Genomic DNA, 16,482 nt, shown 5'->3' on the forward strand with positions numbered 1-16,482 from the left:
TCCAGCGGCTAATGGATACCGTATTGGGAGATGCGAAGTATAATTTCGCAATGGCGTACATGGATGATGTCGTAGTGTTTTCCAGAAACTTTCAGCAACACTTGGAACACCTGTCAATCATCCTTGCAAGGATGAAGCACGCGGGGCTAACCATCAACCCCCAAAGTTGCAGCTGGCATCGCCTAGGATCAGCCTTCTCGGCTTCATGGTGGACGGAGGAACCATCAGTCCAAACGATGACAAGTTAAAGGCGATCATGGAGTTCCTGGTAACGTAAAAGCCTTGCAGCGTTTCTTGGGTATGGTTGGTTTCTACAGACAATTCATTCGTATAATTGTGCTGAGTTAGCACAGCCGCTTAACCAGTTGTTGCGCAACGTTACACGCTGGCAGTGGGGAGAAGAGCAGGAATTATCCTTTCGAGCTATTTCTCACGCAATCGCTGATACGGCCAGGCAAACTTATGGCAGGAAAACTTATGAAAAGTTGTGTCGTGTTGCGACATGGCCAGGAATGAGGCGGATGTAGCTAAGTCTGTTTGCACTTATCCGGTATGCCAGAGAGCAAAACCTCGTGGTGGTTTACCCCCTGGGTGTTTACAGCCTGTTCAAAGCACTAGGCCCTGGCAAATATTTGCTTGTGATGTGATTGGATCTTTTCCTCGTAGTCCTAGAGGTAACCAGCATTTGTTTGTGGTTACTGATCATTCCACGAAATCGGTTGAGCTGTTTCCTCTCAGGACGCTGACTTTCCAGAGAGTGTGGGAAGGACTACTCGACGCCTTTTGCTGGTTCGGGTTTCCTGCTCAGCTTATCACAGATAACGCAACCTGCTTTACAAGTAAGGTGTTCTCAGATTCTTGCGCTGTCTTAGGCATTCAGCTCAAGAAGACCTCCCCGTATCACCCTCAGGCTAAGATTACCGAACGGATAGTCGGAAACTGAAAATGATGTTGGTTGTTTTTACTAGTCAGTACCGCCGTGATTGGGATATTCACCTGGCTGAACTGGCGTTCGCTACACGAACAACATTAAACAGATCTGTCGGACTTCACCCCCGCGTTCCTGAACTTGGGACGAGAGGCACCTTTTCCAAGTATGCTCTACGCCTCCGGGATGGCAGTACCCAGCCTCCTTATTCAAGGTTTGCTGGAGACCTCCGGAGTCGACTGAACGTTGCAGCTCGGACGGCTCGGGAGAATCTGGACGTCGCACGGTTGGACCAGGCTCGCCAGTACAACCGAGGACGACGAAACCTCACCTACAGCGTCTATCACCTGGCCCTTCGACGGACTCACCCGCACGCGGCTTTACAGCTTCGCTTGCAGATAGGTGTGATGGCCCCTACGAGGTGAGTGCGTGCTCCTCCGACCTCAGTTACAGGCTTCGTCGCTGTGACACGGGCGAAGAAACTGGGCCAGTGCATATCTCGGACCTGAAGACTTACCACCTCCGAGACCCCGAAGGCGAAGAAGCAGACGGTCAGCTTCCTCCTCAAGACCTGGACCGGGATCCCGTTCCATGACCTTCCAGTCGATACAGTTCGCGGCGCACGCAGCTGTCACTCTCTCCATCGCTAGAACCTAGTGCTTGTGATTTAGTGTTTCGTTCGTGTGACTACTGTTTTTAGCTTCCCACGACATATGCACGAGGACCTTGCCATACCTTCGCCGTTAGGTGCTTCCACCTAAGGGTTTCTCTGTTTTTCCATTTGTTCAGTGATGGCCCCTAAACAAAACACACAGAGGGTTAGGCCGGCGCAGCTCGTCAGCAACAGCCGGCTTTGACAAGACGCTGAAATCGTCAAGATCTGAGACCAACCACAACGCCGAAGTCTTCCTCCATTGCCACCTGGACGGTGGTGGCGTACAACCGTGCAATCTCTTGGGCGTCTATGGCCCGCTGGTCCTCTCAGCCCAGACCACTCCGCGGATGCGACCCGAGCCAGGTCCCTCCTCCGTTTCGAGGACTTACGCTACAGGACAGGCACCCCGCCGACCGAGGATGAGAATTGCTCTCACCGAGGATGAGAAACGTCTACTGTGCCCCGTCTGCGGGGTGCCTGAACTTCACCGTGCTGCTCACCGCCGTGGCCCTCTACATCGAGCCAAGATGAACGCACTGAGAGAAGGCAGGAGGACAGTATCGTACGTAGCAGCGACACTGACTGTCCTCCAGCGGCACCGCCCGGACCTCCTCCCGAGACAGGAAGGAGCCCCGTCGATCCCGGATGATGTTGTGCTGGACATGCGCTATGTGTGAAGGTCATTTTACTTGGACTTTGAAAGGGGAGGGGGGGGGGGTATCGCGACCAGGTGCTGGGTCGATAGAACTTAATAAGTCGACCAAGCGTGTCGATAAGGGCGTCGTTCCCGGGTACGCCCATCTGGAAGAGGGCGCTGATGGTGTTTTTGTAAATGATTTAAGCGGGGCTGAAGTTTTGGGGAGTTGTTACTCAAGGAGTGTTGGCGGCTGCCGGCTGTTCGAAAGCGGTATGTAATACACCCTTGTTTGTTGTTCGAACCTTTTTGCTTGCTGTGTCTTCCTCGGTGACGGAACGGACGAACTGACGCCCCGAGGTTGTGGAATCACTGGTTTCCACAATATTTAGCACTGAATAGATGATCTTGTTCCCTTGCTGCATGCCGTCGCGATGGTCATGTTAAAGGGGTAATTCCCTTGTCAATCAGCCTCGTGCTGCTTTTGGGCTCCCCTGATTGTGTTTTTTCTGTGGAAGTTGCAATAAAGCATCGCTTATCGTTTAGTGTGTCTTAGCCTACTTGTCCGCGTCCTTTCGCTGCAGCTTTTACTTCAGTATGTACTTCAAACCGACTACCCCGCTTCGACCCACTCGGTACCCTGCATCATCCCTGAATAACTGACTGTATTCGCGAACGTTCAGCCTCAGCACAACTTGATGTGGAACAAAAAGACCCGAACAGCGGGAAATGGTTCTTCTCGCTTCCGTCAACAGCCATTAAAATAGCGAATGCGTCTGGTCTTTGTAATACTTATTTCCGAAACGCCACTTGTCAGTTATAGTCACTAAATAGGCTACGCTTCAGAGTATCGACACTGAGGCAAAAGGCCGCCATGTTGTTTCCGTTTGACCTCCTGCGCCATCCGTGCAGCACTCTTCAAAGTGTTGTCTTCTTCCACTGCCGAACTTCATCTATTTCTACTGCCGAAGTAGAGGTGGGGCTGGAAGTGAAACGGAAACAACATGGTGGTGCTACACACACCTTTATTCTGGACTGTCAGGGAAAGATCCGAAGTGAAGCAAAAAATATTATTATTCTTTAGTATTATTTTTTAATCAATCAATCAGTATGTGACTCATTTCCATGGTTCCTCAGACAGAGCACACGGTATCCTTCTTCATACATCGCTGTTAGCGGGCTTTTCTATCTCTATGGTTTCTTGTTTTTGTACTGTGCCATCAGGCCTTTCTCGTCAAAGCCACTGTAAATACAACGCATGCAGGTGAGCTCAAACGCAAACACAAAAAACAGAGAGCGCAAACTAGAGAAAGAATAGGCCTGTGTACATGTGTTCGTTTGTTGTTTGTTTGTTTGTAAGGGAAAAAAAAGAGGAGAAATTGGACTCGTCTCCAGACTTCTTCTGCTACTCCTAACATAAATTCTCACACACACACCCCTCACACACACACCCCAAAAGGTGCCCTCCGTATATTTTAGCGCTATACCACGGAAGTTGGTATGTACCAACACGCCCAAAGGAAACTCTTGGTAAAAGCTAAGTAAAAAAAATGTATGAGGAAAAGCAGTGACAGTAATATCAACGATCTAAAGTAACATAGCAGATATTATGCAGCAAAAAGACAGGGACACATATAGAGGAAGGCACAACACGATAACTGCGTCTATACAAAGTAAAGTGTGCCGACATGTACACCAAAGGATGTAGGAAAGCAGAAAATGTTAAGGGATGAAGCCTCAGGGTGAGAGTCGCCTATATTTTTAGCAGAGACCGTTCTTCAGGGCCAAAGGAGGAGTGTATCTATATGAGTATATCTAAAATAAGAAGCCATTTAGTAAGAGAAATGCGACACACGAAGGCGCGTAAGAGAGTCTGGATGCGATCTGCATGCACGGCCGCGTAATTTAGGGTTTCCGAAACGCCAGCCATTGCCGCTTATTCCCATATTTAAAAGATAATGTTATTAGCAACACCAAGGTGCTGGGTGTCTTGTCACCACAAAATCAGAACACCATCAACATGTCTAACAGCCCGAGGCAGCGGCCTATGACCACTCAAAAGGACGGTAACTGACCACTCGGGGCATAGGTTCGCTCATGACGGCCATCACGGATTCACCATCACATCATGGCGAATGATGTGATGTCATGTTGAACTTGAGCGATAACATATAGTGTGAGGCGATGTTGATGTTGACGTTTAATGATGGGTCAAGGAACCCAGTTGAGGTCGCAAGATGGGTTATGATGTTCATGGGTTGCGACCTTGCTGTAGCTTGATGGGTTGTGAATAGGGCTAGGGCTAGGGCCCATGTTGGCTAACATTCTCGCAAAAGTGACAACATCTTACTTGCGGTTACAGGCTGGGTCAGAAGGGCGCCACAAACGGAAGACGCATGCAGAGAACACACATTCACCTACTCCACGGCCTGGTATTTCAAAAGAAGGCCCAAATATCACAGCTAAAGGACGCAGTACTACTGTCCTTTTGGCCACTGATCTGAACCGGCCCCAGGCGCACGTGCTCCCGGGGCACTTTAAGGCGCAGTTTGCTGTTTACCCCGCAGGGAAACGCCTAAAGGCTTCATTTCTGTATTCCAGGCTACCCGGCGTGCTCTTTAAACAAAGTACGTGATCTCAGCATCGAGTATCATCATCGTCTCCTCCATTTCATGTTTCGAGTGACCAGCACATGTGTTGTGCATCTTTGTGCCCTCGCCTGTTCCACCATTTGAGTGTCCAGTGCCACTGAGCTCGTCTCCTGGATAGCCCCATTCCAGGTCCTTAGCTGACGATGAGAAACAAACAACGATTGCCGGATTTGCAACGACGCCTGATGGCGAACGTCGCTAGAGAATAATTGCGATCACCGGTGTAATTCCACCTAGAAATACAGCGCATGAATTTTTTAGCTCTATAACATGCGTGCTTTAACGCATATCTTTCTTCTTCTCCTCCTTTTTTATCTCTCGCCGTTTAAATTAATGATGCGACGAAAAGCCATCACGAAAAGGGAAAATTTGAACATGCTCATCGATTAAAAGTAATTCCATGGTAAAAAATAGAGGAGTACAGCTGTTTACGTACAAGCATTCTGCTGCACATTGGTCCTGTGATACAAACTTGTTCTTGGTATCGACACAAGCGTCATCAACTTTTACACATTTCGTCCGTTTCAGATCGTACGTCCAGGCTGTCTCTTTAGACGTATCTCCTCTGCATCTTGCTGCCTTTTTATCGAAGCACTTATTTGGTTTTTGTTCTGAAAAATGAAGCGACACAAACATTATCATGAGCGGATCGTTGATACATTTCACAAGAAACACTCCAATGTAACAGTATTCAATTTATTGTTATATTCTAACAGCTTCAAAGAACGAGCTGAGCAGACATGTAATGTTCTGGTGGTAGACGATGGTGATAGTTATACGGGCTGCTTCCCTGCGCAGTGCATTGGAAATAATTCGATCGTGGAAAATAACATTGCATGCATTAGGAAATCTTTCTTTTTAAACAGAATGAGCCTCACTTGGTCTGCAGTCTCTGACACACTCCATCATCCTTGGGTAGAACTTGTCTCCTTCGCCAGGACAAGCGAAGAAAGAATAACAGCGTTCCTTTGTCGCGTTGAAGTAGTATCTTGTCAGAAAACTTCGCTTTTTGCACGTTGCTCTTGTTACTGCACATTTCCCTGGAAGGCCACCTTAGGAATTGATATATACATCAGTTTGTGTGCTAACATGTGCTAGGTTCACAAAATTTGATTTTCAACCAAGATAATTATATATCACCAGAGATAATTATATTTTCATGCATTTACTTCTGTCGTCTCGCAACCCGGACAGAAAAAACAAAGAAAAGCTAATGATTTTCGAGAAGTTCTAGCGCTGAACTTTAAAGAAAGAGGAGTAGATAAATCTTTGGGTAAGGAGCACAGCAACTAGAAAATGCACCATCATCACGGATTTCATCATGAATCTCATTCACCAGCTGGCCTACATTCATATTGTTCTATTAGGTTCTTGACAGACTAACAATGAAACGACTTAGGCACCTTTCGCCGCTACCATAAGGCAAGACTAAATGGAGATGATATGACGGAGACGGAGATGATATCTCTGTTCACTATGTTCACGGTCAAGTATATACTCGAGAAGTTCTAGCGCTGAACTTTAAAGAAACAGGAGTAGATAAATCTTTGGGTAAGGAGCACAGCAACTAGAAAATGCACCATGATCACCAGCTGGCCTGCGTTGATGTCGTTTTATTAGATTCTTGATAGACTAACAATGCTGAAACGACTTGGGCAACTTCCGCGGCTAATAAGACAACACTAAAAATATATATAATGAGAGATACGTTCACTTCGTTCACGGTCAGGTTATGCTACTCCCACAGTAGTCAGGTCACAGACGGAGTATGAAAATAAAACACTACAAAAAGCTTGGTGTCGAACAACAACAACAACAAAAAAAGGAGAGCCTAGCATACAGTGCCCATTGTGCCGTTTATTCTCACATTCACAAATCTCTTCTGTCGCAATTGTGAAGACCTCAAAGGTATGCTGTATATACCAAACCATTCTCCGCACTTGACCATAAATATTCTAAGTTGGTTCATTCCTGATATCACTACAGAATAAAACAACCCGCAGCATGGGGTAACATACCTAGTGCGGAGTCACTCACTCCGAAGAAGAACATAATAATGCAGACGAACACTTTCGGTTCCATGATGTCTCTGTCGATAAATGTGAACCCCAAAGCACTTATAAGGGTAGGCTAAATGACCTATACACAATCGGAAACTACTCGTGATACAGCGAAAACAACAATGTTGTAGCGTTATAGCGGATGGGGCTATTGAACATAGGACAAACACAACACAAGACGCGCAACGCCCAGTAGCGTAATTCAGTTGAATGTATTCCTTCAACTGGCATAATTCAATTAAAAAGAACAATGCATGCGATACAATACTTCCGGTGGTTATTTAATTTTTTCTGCGATGCCCTAACGACGCCGATTTCCAAAAAGAGGGCCTGTTTCAAACACCAATGCTTTGACACCCATCCTTCATGTGTGGGTGTGTGAGCTAGAATTTCTACTGTGATATGGCAGCATTTAAAGGGAGTTAATTAACATGGAATTAAAGCCTGCTTTCATTTTCGTATAGCACCTGGCTCGTTTCCTAACAACCCTGCATGCGATATAATACTTCAGGCGGTTATTTAATTATTTCCGCGATGCCCTAGCGAAGCCGATTTCGAGAGAGACGGCCGTTTCAAACGCCAAAGCATTGGCACCCGATCCTTCATGTGTGAGTGTATGATAGATTGCTAATGTGATGGAAGGAGCATGGAAAGGGTACTCAAGCCGTATGAAAACCGCTGGTATTTCGTGAAATGGCCTATGAAGAGGGTACACGGAAAATATTTCTGCTTAATAAGGTCCCACTACAACGCAATCTAATTGTAAAAAACGCTCCCGCGGCGGGAGGTTTTCGGACACCATCTCCAGGCCACTCCTGCAGTCCTGTGACGTCACACCGGCGGTGCGCCTCATTCGCTGCAAAAAAATATTCGTCTGCTCTCGACAGAGCCACGTGCTATACTTGTTCACTGCTATTCCTTCTAAGATATCAAACAGGAAAACAAACGTTTTGAAAATTGTATTTGTTTACCGATGGCTCGTTACCGTGGTTCTTTTATCATAATTTCCTGCGTCTACGAGAAGAGAGTACGAACCGCATGTACGTCGGCATCGGCATCTTGTATGTGGCGGCGTTCAATGTGGCTCTTCGCGTTTAGATGCATCTCTCGTTTTTGTTCCATTTAATCAAGGTAGAGCACAGAGCCTGTATAATTACCCGTGCACGTATGTTACACAAGTGTGTACGTGCTTGATTGAGGAGGCCTGCAGTGATGCTGTGTGGAGTTCGAAGCTGCGCAAACGAAAACAAAAAGGACGCGTGGCTTTCAGATGCATCAGGTTCCGGCAAATGAGCCAGCAAGAAGTAGGTGGCTTGCCCTGATTCAACGCGAGGATGTTCAACCTGGCACTAAACTCCGAATATGCAGTCTACATATCAATGAGACTGATTACGAGTCACCACCGAGCGTCGTGAAATCCGTTGGCGCCGACTTCTGAATCTATCTGAAGCGATGTCTTGCTCCGTCGATAAATCTATACCTGACGCGAGCGAGCAATGCAAACGGCAAAGCAAGCCATGCACATTTGCTGACCTCACTTAACCTCCAAGAAGAAGAAGAAAGAATAAGCACCTACACCGCAACCCGAGCTGCTGAGCACAAGCGTCTATCTGAAGAAACTACGAGAAACGTACGCAGCAGACGACGTTCAGACCTCCGCCACCTCTGCCGTGTTTGACTGATGATGCCGGCTGACGTCACACTGCGATCCCTCCTGTGAGTGGATGCAGGTGCTTCGTCACATCGTGACGCGCGTTCTCCTGCTTGTCACGTGGCCTCCACAGAAAAGCGGAGAAATCGCGCGAGCGGGGGATTAAAACGTCTGCCGTGGGCGTAATATGTTCGCTAGGACAGTATTTATGGTGTAAAAACATAATTCAGTGGTGCGACATTTGAACGCGGTCCAAGAGAATTTTCTTTCTACCCACTTTCTATGCTCCTTTAAGAGCAGTTAATTGACAAAGAATTAAGCCCTGCTTTCATTTTCGTATAGCACCTGGCTCACCTGCAAACAACCCATGCATGCAGAGTAGCATTATTTTGTTTGTGATTAACCTGTCTGCATGCCCTTTCTTATAGCATATACCACCTCCCCCCTTGGCGGATGATGGCTGCTATACAACATTATATACTTTCTCGCGTGCAGCACTATGTATTCGCTATACGCATACGTTTGCGATGTACTTAAAGCTTATAGATGTAAATCTCGAACATATTTCAAGTGCTTATATTCTGTAAACCTTGTAATTTATTACCTTCGCACCCGGTGGCCGTGTTCACATTTCAAGTGCTAAGCTTCACGCAATTGATAATATGCATTTGTTAACGCTGGAACCTTTCTTTTTCTTTTTTTCATTCTATTAAACATACCCCCCCCCCCCTTACGACAACTGGCCTCTGGGATCTGTGCTTTGGAACAGTTGAGCCTGTTTGCATGTTTCTGCGAAGAGAGACACAAGTTTGCTTTTGCATCACTTGACGTGGGTGTCACTAATGGCTGACAATTTTGGGTATAAAGTTGCCAGGGCCAACTTTATACCGAAAATTATACACGGGGCGCATATTCATGTGCCGCACAAGACACGCATCGCGGAGGATTATTCTCAACAAGAATTCACGGAAAATATAAAACACCTGCTTCGTGTGGCGTTGGGTTAAAGGAGGAGCTCTGAACTGTACCAAGCGACCCCGCCGACTGTGTCGGCTCCAAACGGCGATTTCAACGTGTTGTCTGTGACACCTTTTGTATGGGTGAATTAGATAGGTGCGTATCTTCAGCACATAGCACACTCCTAGCCAACCACCTTCCCAAATGGCAACGTGCTCGCCCATGATTTGTAGAGTTTGTTGATAACGAGAGGCGGATCCTATTATGTATCTACGAGGGTGGTTCCATGAGTTTCCGGCCCGAGGTAGAAAATGCGCGCGAATTTGAAAATGCGATTAAGGACGCGTGGCGCCATCTGTTGTAGGGCCGGAGCACCACCTCAACTCTTTCCATGCTTTTGTCGGTTGCAGAGCGGCATTTCAAACCGCCAGGTTGCACGCTTCAGTTAAAATGGAAAAAATCGAGTACCGCGCTGTGGTAAAATTCTTGACAAAAGAGGGACTTTCGCCTAAAGAAATTAAAGCGTGACTGGACAACGTGTACAGGGAAGCCTCTCCGTCGTACATAACGGTAAAAGATAGGGCTAAGCAGTTTCGACTGGGGCGTGAGTCCATTCAAGATGATCCACGCGATGGTCGTCCAGTGGAAGTGGTGACACAAGGAAATTTGTCTCTTGTCGAGGAGGAAGTGCTGAGCGACAGGCGTCTGAAAGTGAAGGAAATCTCAGAAAGGCTGGGGCTTTCCAAAACAACCGTTTTTCGCATCATCGGCGAGGGCCTTCACATGAAAAAGGTCAGTGCGAGATGGGTGTCACGACTTCCCTGGTCAGTTCAAAAGCAATACACATCGTCTGTGCCAAAGAGTTTTTGGAGCTCTATCAAGAGAACGAAGAAGAAATATTGAAGTCAATTGTCACAGGGGATGAGACTATGGTGCTCTACTATGATCCCCTTTCGAGAAATGAGTCGATGGAATGGCGCAAACCAGGAGAAGCACATCCAAGAAAAGCCAAGGTCACACAATCCACAAAGAAGATCATGGCAACAATATTTTGGGGTTGTCACGGGATCCTCCTCATCGACTTCAAAGAGAGGAACACCACAATGAATGCGACTTATTATGCTTCACTCCTGCACCGACTGCGCTCAAGGAAAAGAGGCGCGGCAGGTTGAGTCGATGTGTCCGGTTGCTCCAGGACAATTCCCCTGTCCACACGGCTTCTGTTGTCGAGGCTGCACTGAACGAGTGCGGCTTCGAAGAAATCCACCACCCACCATACAGTCCAGACTTGGCACCGAGTGACTACTTCTTGTTCTCAAACTTGACGAGGGATCTCAGAGGACGGAGATTTCAAAACGATAGTGAGGTGCAAGAGGCAGTTTTCCAGGATTTTGCGGACAAAACTTCGGACTATTTTTTCAAGAGTATAAGAATGGTTGTTGAAAGGTGTCAAAAGTGCATCGAAGTTAAGGGTCACTATGTCGAAAAGTGATACACTTGTTTCGTCTCTATGACTATTAAAAGTTGGTCGGGCCGGAAACTTATGGAACCACCCTCGAATTACGCACGGCTACAAAATGGGCTACGCCTCCCGTTTTCAACAAATGAGAGACGAGAACGTTGTCATTCGGGATGATGGTTGGCTAGGACTGTGCCATGTAGTGAAGTTCAGCTTGAAGCAAGACGGCAAGCCCTTTCACCACCACCACCACCACCACCACCACCATCATCTTGAAGAGGGTAAAGCAGAACGTTATGTGTACCTCCGCGTTGGCGTCTGATTGGGTGCTACAATTCTTCCGATGACGTAACGATGGATAGAGGTATCTGGACGGTGGTGCGTCTACCCGTCCGAATAGGAAAGAGAGTGCGTTTTTGTATTAACGCTGCACAAGTTATGAAGGAGAAAAATTGAAGAATAAATTGTAAATAGAATTACGAAGTGTAGAAGAACAATATTACAACTATTAAACCCGTAACCGCGAATTCGAGCGAGGCGTCCAGCTTGTGCGTCTGGAAATACTTGTTGAGTGTGTTCCGTAGGGATGTGGTTTCCGAATTCAGAGTGACGTCGCCGAAAGCGACGGGTGCGGCGTGCTCCAATAAGATGGAGGTGGCTTCGCGTTCGCTCAATTTGGGGGGTTTCACCGCACGACCTGCTTCGCGGGACGCTAGCGAGGCGTCGAGCGCCTGTGCGAGCCGAGGGTCCAATTCCACGGCTTTCACGTCCACGGGTAAGACGAAGTCGTATCGCGATTTATTGTACGCGAAAGAAACGTTGAATTCCGAAAGGGCTTTTCCCAAATCCCTCTCGAGATCCGAGGTGACACGAAAAGTTCTGCCGGCTTCCACCGTGTCCTCGAAAGAAACCTCGATTTTCGCATCTTGCCTTTCGTACCCGATATTTAAAAAATCGTTACTTATGCTGAGATCCATCAGACCGACTTTATACCGATTCGAGAGCTGAAGCGGACTATCGAAAGCTATACAGTGAAGGCGTTGAGTTTATTCGAGAGAAACTTATCCATGCTGGCGTTCGAGAGCAGGTGGACGTAGATGTCTGGCATCATTTCCCAATCTTGACCACGTCGCTGCTCGGCACCCAACTGTCGTGTTCTTTGTCGTAACCGAACCAGCGAACCAAGGAGAAGCTCTGACCGTTCACCTGCTTCTTCCTCAGCACTTTCGTTACTGGCCAAGGCTGATTGGCGTCTCGGGTTACGACGAGTACCTCCTCCGGGTAGAAAGATCCGTCCACTTCCTTACCCCGGTAAGCTTCCAGGTGCACGACGGGAGGAGAGGTGTCTCTCAGGCGGGAGACGGTGAAAATCTGAGGTGACCAACTCCTTTCCGAGCTCTTATGAAAACCTTTTCTGTGAAGTAAGACCCTCACTTTATCCCCCAGTTTGAGCTCCTTTTTCACGGAGGGTACGACGGGCTTCCCATTTATCTTATTGAACAGCTCCAATTCGTTTTCGGGCGTGACTTCGGACGGGCTGATGCCCAAAGTCCTGTGTTTGGTGGTGTTGTAGTCGCGCACGATCTTGGGAAGCGCGGAAACGAAGTGGTATTTTCCCGTTACTCTAAAATAACGGAATATTCTGTCGCGTAAAGTGCGTATGACGCGCTCTGCCTGCGATGCTTTGATTACTGGAGAGAAGGTAGAATACATGTGTACCTTCTTTCGTGAGAGATACTCCTTGACGGTCTTGTTGTAGAATTCCCCGCCTCTGTCGCAAAAGATGCGTGTAGGTACGTTACCTCCCCGAAAAAGTCTTATCATGGCCCTTTTCATTTCGGCGGGGCGCTTCGTCTTTAGTGGGAGGGTGCGTAGAAAGCGGGAGAGAGAATCGATTGCCACGAGAATGTAGCGGTAGCCACCGTTGAATCTCTTGTATTTTGAAAAATCGGCGAGGTCCATTTGCCACACGTCGTTGATCTTGAGCGCGATGATGCGTCTCCTATTAAACTTTCTTCTGACTGGATGGTGGAGCGTGTAGGCATCCAGCTTTCTGAGAATGGTGAGAGCCTTCTTTTTGCTCAAGTGATGTGCTTTTCTATAACGTTCCACCCACCCCAAACCACCCTCTGGTTTCTCATATCCCTCCATAAGTCGTCCACGCAATGGAGGCCTGCTGCTGCTGCTGCTGCTGCTGCTGCTGTTGTTGAGGCTCGCGAGATTTGGGTAGAGAAATCAGACGCAATAGTTTCGAGACTTTGGGGAACCAGGAAGGTTTCTTTCCCGTCTTACGTTGCAACAAATAATTGACGAGTTCGTAAACGGAGGAGTGTCTGATGGGCTTGCCCGACACGGAGACACAACCCTCGCGATCCCAGGAAAGAACCTTCTTTAATTCCGAGACGACCCTTTCCGCTTCCTCTTCGTCCACCTCTGGAGAGAGGAGCGAATAGTCAAAGTCATTTGTAGCGTCGGACGCCTTGTTTTTATTGTCGTAGGGGTCAAATCCGTACTGCTTGAGTATGCGATACAGTGCTTGCAGTATGAGTTTCACTTTGACGTCGTCACTCTCCTTCGAGGAAAGAATGTTTCCGATGGAGGAGGAGGTGGTCACTTCAATTCCCTTGGCCATTGGCGAAAAGGTTCAACACGGCGGAAAGCAGGAGAGGAACCACCGACGAAAGAACGCCCTGTCCTCGCTGCTGAGACAGATAGCGCTTCAAACGTTGCGGATTCTTGTGAATCTTTTTGTAGGCGAGCCGTCGTAAAAAGCGTTTGTGCTTCTTCAAACGCGCGAACGTATCTGGAGCTAGAGCCACCTTTCCGTTCAATACATTGAGGCAAATTTCAGATAGGTGTTTCATGTCGGACGAGGACGAACGTCTCAAGACGTCGCGTCGGCGTGTAGGGGGTAGAGTGGAGAGTACTTTGAGTAAAGTGAGGTGAGGGCGGAGATTCATTTCGGAGCGTAGATATATTGACGTTCTCCCGGAAAGATATTGCTACGCAACCTGTGATCCTCGTGCTTATAGTTGTGAAGATCCACGAGTAAATATGCGTGGGGCGACGACATCGCTTGTTTATATGCGTCCAGAAAATACTCCAATCTTTTTCTGCCAAATAGCTGTTGGCCAAAATGTTCCATCTGGTGCACGCTGCGCACGGTGCGCCACAGGACGACGTAACTGGCGTTGTAGGATATTGTTCTAAAATGGCTACTGTCGAAAAAGATGTTTTGAACGAGTAAGAAGATCGACGCGTTGGCGTGGTGAGAACCCCGAATGAAAAGATCGGTCACCTCCTTCAAGGAACCGGCGTCGGTCATGTGATCGTCGACGACGATCAGCGTAGCGCGCGACGTGTCCCACTCTCGTGGTAGCTCCTTGGTAAATTTTACGGAGTCCCCGAATTCGTCCTGCATGCTCGGCGAAGCATATTTCTGCACGTAGAATATTTGTGACGGAGGCTTGTCTACCACGTCGTTCAGGTTCCTCAACACGTTAGCAACGAACGTAGATTTGCCGCACATGGAGGGGCCGCTTAAGATACAGCGAAAAGGATGAAGGAAACGAAAAGGTTCGGGGGAAGACATGATGCGTGCGTACACGTTGCACGAAGAAAAAGAAGAGACTGAGACTCGAAGAGAAATGTATCGCTTTTATTTACACATCCTCGTCGTCGTCCTCTACATCGGAACTGCGTTCCCAATACAGATTGTCCAGGCTAAAGTTGGACTTCTTTTTCGCCAGTCTGTCCGCCGCTAAGATGCGATCGAGCGTCTTCATCTTGTCCTGACACATTTCTTGACGCGCTTGCAACCATTCCAGGCGGTGGACTTGAAAGGCTTCCTCCACGATGCCGCGTATAAATTCGCGAAGTGCTTCGTTTTTTGTCTTTTCCTTGCGACGACGAGAAGCGCAGGAGAATAAACCACACATGACGTTTTTCACGTATCGGTCAGAATGATGACGCGAGCGCGGTGCCTTTATAGAGATAAACGCGCGCGCAAAGAAACGAAAGTGAAGCTCAGAAGCCACCCGTCGCCGCTAGGAGCGCGCGCAGCGGAGAGCCGAAACCGAAAACACCCGCGGCCGGCGCAGAGGGAGCTGCGCGCGCGCGCGCATGCGCGGACGGGTGGAGCAGAGGGCGCGCGCGCATCCATAGCTGCCGCTGCGCGTCGCCTCACTCAGTCTCTCTCGGGCTGTCGCGGAAGACGGACGTGCGCTCCGCGCGCTCGCTCAGTTTCTGGCTCCCTCTCATAGAGAGCAGACGTGTGTTCTCCGCGCTCGCTCAGTTTCTGCCTGGAAGTTGCCGCGGGGGAAAAGGTGAGTGATTTGACGCGCTCCTTTTCTCGTATGTTTGCCGTGTTTAGCGGTGACCGCGCTCGTGCTAAGCCTTTTCTCGCATGTTTAGACTTGTTTTGCGGTGTCCAAGCCTGTTGACGCATGTTTAGCGATGTGTGGTTCCCGCCTTGTGTTAGCTGCGTAGTGTTGAGGTTATGCCCAAGCGCGCTCCTTTTCTCGTATGTTTGCCGTGTTTAGCGGTGACCGCGCTCGTGTTAAGCCTTTTCTCGCATGTTTAGCGATGTGTGGTTCCCGCCTTGTGTTAGCTGTGTAGTGTTGTGGTTAGGCCTAAGCGATCGTCCCCCCGTAAGCCTTTTTCCCCCGATGTGTACTGTTTTCTGTTTAGCAGTAGCGGTTAGACCTTTTCTCTCGCATGCCCAGACTTGTTTAGCAGTGCTGTCATTTTTACCTGCCGCTAGTATCTTGTTCTCTGTCTCTCTCCTCTAGAGCTATGACGGTGGCGGCATCTGGTGTGATGCCTTGCAACTACGTGGCCACCTGTCGTCGATCTCTGCAACTGCTGGGTGCAAACTACCAACATGGCGGGCGCTGGTCACTCGGGTGTTGCGGAGCGGCTTCTTCGCCGCGGCATCGTTGATTTTCGAATAAATTGTTTCTCTCCACTCTATCTCTATCTTTTCATTTTATTTTCTACCTATTTTTTTTATTTTTTATCAGCTCAACTAGCCCACAACTCACACAGTGGTCTGGACGTGTCTTAGATGATCCCCAATTAGTGTAATGACTCCCTGGTGGGTCCTAATTACTGTGGGGGGTCCCAAATTGCTCTAATTGCTAATTAATGGCGTCCAGACGAAGATGTGAGTTGTGGGCCAGTTGAGCTGATACATTACTACTAATGTCATCGTGTCCTCGTCCTTCGAGCTGTATTCTCAGGACATCCTGAGGATAGCACTTGCGGAGTGTCGTTGAAGAGTCATTGAGGTACGCCCAGTGCCCGTCCATGTGGGTAGCTGACTGGACGAGAAATATTACGTTGTTTAGTTTACTTGCTCAGACTCCCTAAACACATCTGTTTTCTTTTTGGGCCGATCCTGGGGACCCGACTGACATTTTTCTTATATAAAGGGTAGTCCGCCGTCAAATTATCTGCCTCCAAAAAGGATGATTGTCCTATGATTGA

General features: G+C 48.2%; 1 protein-coding gene and 1 long non-coding RNA gene across 2 annotated transcripts; one reads left to right on the top strand and one right to left on the bottom strand.

Moving 5' to 3' along the window:
• Positions 1-3,357: 3,357 nt before the first annotated feature.
• On the bottom strand, positions 3,358-6,952 carry LOC135398221 (papilin-like). Its single transcript, XM_064629643.1, has 4 exons — positions 6,887-6,952; positions 5,747-5,920; positions 5,305-5,479; positions 3,358-3,460 (listed from the first exon to the last, which is right to left on the bottom strand). Exons 1-4 carry the CDS (start codon positions 6,948-6,950, stop codon positions 3,409-3,411), a joined length of 465 nt encoding a protein of 154 aa, XP_064485713.1. The 5' UTR covers positions 6,951-6,952; the 3' UTR covers positions 3,358-3,408.
• Positions 6,953-15,213: 8,261 nt separating this feature from the next.
• LOC135398222 (uncharacterized) lies at positions 15,214-15,961 on the top strand. Its single transcript, XR_010424043.1, has 2 exons — positions 15,214-15,320; positions 15,786-15,961. It is a non-coding gene; the product is annotated as an uncharacterized LOC135398222 (long non-coding RNA).
• The last annotated feature ends 521 nt before the right edge of the window (positions 15,962-16,482 follow it).

Source organism: Ornithodoros turicata, chromosome 6 (assembly GCF_037126465.1).
Source record: "Ornithodoros turicata isolate Travis chromosome 6, ASM3712646v1, whole genome shotgun sequence".
In the NCBI taxonomy this organism is placed as follows: Eukaryota; Metazoa; Arthropoda; class Arachnida; order Ixodida; family Argasidae; genus Ornithodoros; species Ornithodoros turicata.

What these genes read in the sequence shown, in the direction of transcription:
- LOC135398221 (XM_064629643.1), bottom strand. Translation starts at nt 6,950, where the DNA reads ATGGAACCGAAAGTGTTCGTCTGCATTATTATGTTCTTCTTCGGAGTG. An exon ending in AGTGAGTGACTCCGCACTAG is followed by an intron (nt 5,921 to 6,886) that starts GTATGTTACCCC and finishes TCAATTCCTAAG; the next exon opens with GTGGCCTTCCAGGGAAATGT. An exon ending in CAATGTGCAGCAGAATGCTT is followed by an intron (nt 3,461 to 5,304) that starts GTACGTAAACAG and finishes TTGTATTTACAG; the next exon opens with TGGCTTTGACGAGAAAGGCC.